We start from the raw sequence: 5,530 nt of genomic DNA, 5'->3' as shown, positions 1-5,530 counted from the left end.
CTTAGCCAAGGTTCCCAAGGGGATCCTTGAGGAGGGACGATGAGGAGGGCTGGTTTGGCTGGAGACTGCTCTGCAGCATGGCTGTTGCATGCTTATCTGAGGAGCCTGAGGAGCAAGTGGAAGCTCCCGAAAACCCACAGAGATCCCCACAGACAGGGGTATCGAGCTGCCTCTCCTTGGGGAGGGACTTTCCCAACCCTGCTCCTCTGTACTTACAGGGACTTTGTGTCAGAGAAGGGCTTCCTTTAGAAAGGCCAGTGCTGCTGTCTTGCATTTCCTGCACTGCTCTCTGTTGGTCTCTGACTAGTGAAATCTCGTGTGTGAAACCAGAATCAGGCTCTGATTTCATCTGCCCCCACTGTTTTATACCACTAACAACATTGCCTTGCTGTAGCGGCTTTTATTCTAGGGGCTAAATGGGCCTCGCAAACAGGCAATTAATTAATTGAGCCTCCCCCAACCATCCTACCCCATGTTGCTGCAGGGAAGTGTTTCACAGATGAGGAAGCAGAGGCAGAGGGAAACAAGGTGAAAGGCTGAACTCCCTGGTGACAGCGCTCCTGCCTTTGTGGACAACGCAATGTTCTGCTAATTGTGGCATCACTCGTGGCTGCTTTGGAGAAGATCGTGATGTCATTTCCAAAGCAGATACAGGCGCTGACTTCGGTGGGGCACATGGTGGCGGCTCGGTGTTTGCAGCTGAGATTCGGGCAGGGGATGGCCACAGCACGTGGGATGGGAGGAACATTTCTCAGCTCCCCTTGGGAGCAAGACACAGCCCTGAGGAGCTGCATGCCATGGGAAGGATGTGGGGTGCCTGGAGGAGATGAAGAAACCCACCTTTACTTATGAATAGCGACGGTTTTGCTGGGGAAATTGTCGCTTTTTTATTATGAAACCCTGCTAATGGTCTGTCGTCTGCACAAATAACCGCAGGGAAGGAACTCACGTGCTCCTCATCCCACTCCATGTCTGCCTTGCTCAGCTCCTTTCCAAACAAATGTAACCTTTTGCAAGAATACCTGTCAAAATCACTTTGAAATATCGAAATAACAAGATGGGATGTGCCTTGTTCCTGGGCCCTGGTGCACATCTGTTTGGGCTAACGATGTCCATGCAAGGAGCTCAAGATGCAGCAGAAACCCTCTCGAAAGCAGCAGCGTTTCGAGCACGGGGCAGCTGTCCTCTCTCTGACATGGGCTTGGGGAACATACTGACCGGGGCTCCCGCATTCCCACTGCAGCCTTGGAAAGCGCCTGGCCTGGAGATGGGGAGGATAAGCTGTGTGTTAATGCTGATTTGCAGGCTGGTACATTTTACCTGGCTCTGCCCCTTGGTCTCATCAGCCTCAAGTACCAGCCAGCGTTGAGGGGAGGGCTTGAACTTGGAGCCTTATGATTTGGGGGGCAAAAGTAGAGTGATTTTTTTTTTCTTTTTTTCTTTTCTTTTTTCTTTGTTGCATTATATATATGTGTAATTTGGAGCTTTACTCCTACCCTACTGCTTTTTGCAAAAATTTTTTTTCCTCCCAGTTTGGCCTGTTCCTCACTACTCTGCTTGGTGTTCAAAGCAAACTCTGTCTCCAGTGGTGGGAGGTGGGCAGCAGCGCTCCATGGGAGCAAGACGTGTCCCAAAGGCTCCCTGTGCTCCGTGGGGCTGCTCCCTCCTCCCCACTGTCCCCAGGGACAGGGATTATTCGCCTTTCCTAGGGGAACGTGCCTTTTCTTCTCAGTCCACTTGGAAGCAGCCAGAACTTGGATGCATACAGATATTGTAAGAAGCTGAACCCAAACACTTAGAAACCCACTCGCGTCCCCCCCACTTACCCACACACTATTAATTTCCCCTCATCCCACCAACCAACCAACCTACAAAAAAAAAGGTTCTTCAAACCAAACTCCATCTCTTTCTCTAAAATCCATGATTAAAACTTGGTACAAACAGGTGAATATAGATATATAGATATATAGATATATTTTTAGTAGATGTAGTATTGTTTTTTTCTCCTCTCTCTTTCTCATTATACAGCAAACATTGCAAATATAGAAATTTTCTCTGTACAATCGAATGACTTCAGTTTACAATGCAATGTGTGGTAAAACCTCTCAGTGAGTGAAAATGTGAACGAGCCTTCGACTGGGTGAAAGTCTAAACTGGAAGACTCTGTTTGCAAAAACAGCCCAGAGAGTGGATCTCCTTCTGGTCTTTTTTTGGTTTTTTTGTTGCTGTTTTTGTTGCTGTTGATTTTGGAAGGGAAGGAAGGAAGAACACAAACTCTGCACAAAGAATCCACAAAATCACGGAATAGGGACTCATGCAATGCAGTACTGGGAAATGCCAGACCTCAGCTCTCTGCTCGCTCTTTCACTTTCTTTTTATACTCAATTTTTCTTTTCTTTTTTTTTTAAAAAAAACCAAAATAAAACAAAATTTCACTCCATAGTTTGTTTGATTTTTAAAGTCTCTTTGTGTTCAAATTTGGTGTGTCTCACCACCGTGAGAACATTTCAATATTTCATTTTATATATTATATAGAATATTTATAATTTCCATAACTTGTTCTCTCTTTTATTTTTATTGATTCATTTATTGTTGTTTGCTTCAAAGACAGTCTGAATAAAAATAGCTGCTGTGGATTTATTTTGGTCCAGTTAGTGTGTTAAGTCACGAGTTTTGTGAGGACTCAGGACTTTTGCTGGGCAGAGACACCCTTCCAGTAGTCTAAGATGTCGTGAAGATCCTCGTCTTTGGCAAACTGGACCTTTTTGCGTAGGGCATGGCCGGCTGCCATATACTCCTCCTCGTCTTTGTGCCGCTTGCGGTTGAGTTTGAAGCGCTCCCAGATGCTGTGCGATGGTTTGCAGGTGTACTCTGGGCTGGAGGTGTAGCTCAGGTTGTGATACTGAGGCGAGAGCTGGGAATAGGCCAGGTCTCTGGGGCGAGGACGCGTCAGAGGCTCCAGGATAGAGGGTTTTCGCCCTGCCATGCTGTCATGTTGCTCCCCTTGATGTGAGCCAGGGTACGAGTGCCGATGTTCGCTGTACTGCCGGATCTTCTCCGCCTCTGCCCGCAGGATGGCCGCGGCCGGTGTCACAGTGAGGATGGTGTCAGTGGTGGGGGATGTCTTTTCGATGTATTTGGCTTCTGATTTGTGTCCCGATCCCTCAGAACGGTAGGACCTGGGGCTCCGAATGGAACCACTAGAAGAGGTGCTGGACCGTTTGGGGGCCGCCTCCATGCTGTGATGCCGCTGGAGTGGGTGGTTGTAGCTTTCCTTGTAGACAGGGGACAGGAATCCATGCTTGCTGGGGATCTGCTCAGACAAGAGCACCAGCTGAGGCTCTGCGGTGGAGACCGCCCCTGATTTCACCCCTTGGAAGGAGGTGGACTCAGATTTCAAGGCATCGATGCAATTGTTGATTATCTGGTTCACCTTGTCCACCTCTTTGGCAATGGTAGAGATCTCAGCCACAGAGCTCTGGGTGTCCGGCAAGGAGAGCTCACAGTCTCGCCTCTCGGGCTGCTCGCCCGTCCTCACCTCCATGTAGTTGCCCTTGGTGGCCTTGGGGGTCTCACTGGTGTCAATCAGCTTGTACTGTTCAACTTCTCCAGCAGAAGGTAGGTAGGGGATGCGGGTCACTGTCTCCCCACTCAGCATCTGTCCCTGGGACAGCTGGGTGATGCTGGTAGTCTCCATCTCTGGCCCATATTTCAGCTCAATTATGGTCTTCTTCATGCTGCCAGGGGTCTTTTTGTGCTTCTCCTCCTGCTGGCGCCTCTTCCGGAGACAGTAATACACAACACCTAGGACAATTACCATGCCAAAGAGACATCCCAGGATTGTCATGATGTAATGAGTGGCGGTGGAAGGGGTGGGCACTGCCTCCTTGCGGTTGGGTCTGGTGGGTGTGATGGTGACGCAGGTGTGGTTGTACTTGGAGTATTGGTGGACCGAGACCACACAGTAGGTGTAATCTCTTTGTGCTACTAGGTTGCTCACGGTAATGTTCTCCTCCTTCTTCCTGAGCTTGGTGATCATGGAGGAGAAGCCATTTTCAAACTGGGAGAGGATGTACATCTTGCTGAAGGGGTAGGGGATCTGCACGGTGAGGACGGCTGAATTGTGGTTGAGGTGCTTCACCTGGATGTTGGGGCGCACCTCCGTCTCACCAATGGGCGTGAAGAGGGAGAACTGTGGGGTCGTGCCATCACCAGAGGAGCATTCCTCTTCGGCGCATGGGCTTTCAGAGGGCGCTGTGGTTACTTGGTATCTGGGAGGGATAAAACGAGGGATCACAGTGTAGGAGCCACCAGTGCAAAGAGAAGAGAGCATGCTCAGAGCATTGCGATAGCCAGTCCGGCCCTGGCCTAACAAGTAGTAGCCAGTGTAATCTGGTGGAGAGTCGCACTGCATCCGGTCATAGGTGCGTGTCATGTTGGTGAAAGCCTCCAGCCATTGCAGGAAGCCAAGAAGCTCACAGGAGCAGTAAAAGGGGTTACTGTAGAGTTCACAGACAGAGAGCTTGTTTAGGCCCCGAAAAGTGTTGCTATCAAGTCTCTGAATCCTGTTCATGGACAGGTCAATGTTCACTATGTTGGGGCACTCCCAGAAGGCATTGGGGGTGACAGACTCAATGAGGTTGGCCTGGAGATAGAGGTACTCCAGCTTCCCCAGGCCCCGGAGGATCCCCTCAGTGAGGTTCCTCAGTCGGTTGTAACCCAGCTGCAGCACCTGGAGGTTGAACTGTCCTGAAAAGGCACCGTCCTCGATGTAGGAGATCTCGTTCTTTGTCAGGTTGAGGTATGTTAGGTTGCCGAAGCGGCTGAGCGAGGCGTACTGCACGCTTTTGATCTTGTTGTCATTCAGCCGCAAGTCCACGATGGTGCTGTTGATTTGCTGGGGGATGGACTCATAGGGGGGCTGGTTCTGGCTGCAGATGGCCAGCCAGACAAAACCCTTGTCCCCCTCGATGAGCCAGCAGTCTGCCCGCACCCCGCCAGTGTGCAGGAGAGAGACGGCTGCCACGCACACGCACAGGGCTGACGTCACGGCCCACCGGCGACCTGCCATCTGGAAGGGCAGCAGAGAGAAGGGGTTCCTTGGTCTGCTGGAGGTGGGGAATGGGGTGGGGTCCAGGAGGGTGTGGGTCAGCGTTTCTTCGGCAGCTTTTCTCTTGTTTCCCTTCTCCTCATGGCTTGCAGCTGGCAGGGAAGTGTCTGTGGCAAAAGTGGACCTCTGTGCCCGAGATACTTGGCAGCCACGGGCCAGGCGCTCCTACTAAGGCCTGCGTGGCTGAGGGCTGTCCTGCATCACTAGGCCTGTGGCATCTTGCGGAGGAAGTCATGAAGTTAGGTGCTTGTGCAGAGGAGGCTCGCTGGCTTAGAGACAAGCCTTCCACTCACTTTTTACAGTACATCTCCTTGCTTTCTTTTTGCTGCCCATTGCAACACTGGGCTCCATATCCATTTAACTCTGTGGATCTGGTTCTCCGTGCCTGGTCACTTGGCTCACCTGCACAAAACAAAAGCA

General features: G+C 50.8%; 1 protein-coding gene across 1 annotated transcript; it reads right to left on the bottom strand.

The window, feature by feature from the left end:
• Positions 1–1,938: 1,938 nt before the first annotated feature.
• On the bottom strand, positions 1,939–5,270 carry ELFN1 (extracellular leucine rich repeat and fibronectin type III domain containing 1). The gene has a single exon (XM_062588066.1). The coding sequence runs from the start codon at positions 5,069–5,071 to the stop codon at positions 2,684–2,686; it is 2,388 nt and encodes a 795-aa protein (XP_062444050.1). The 5' UTR covers positions 5,072–5,270; the 3' UTR covers positions 1,939–2,683.
• Positions 5,271–5,530: the final 260 nt, after the last annotated feature.

The sequence above is a fragment of the Rhea pennata genome, chromosome 15 (assembly GCF_028389875.1).
Source record: "Rhea pennata isolate bPtePen1 chromosome 15, bPtePen1.pri, whole genome shotgun sequence".
NCBI classification, from domain to species: Eukaryota; Metazoa; Chordata; class Aves; order Rheiformes; family Rheidae; genus Rhea; species Rhea pennata.
This window is presented reverse-complemented; position numbering and strand designations above follow the sequence as displayed.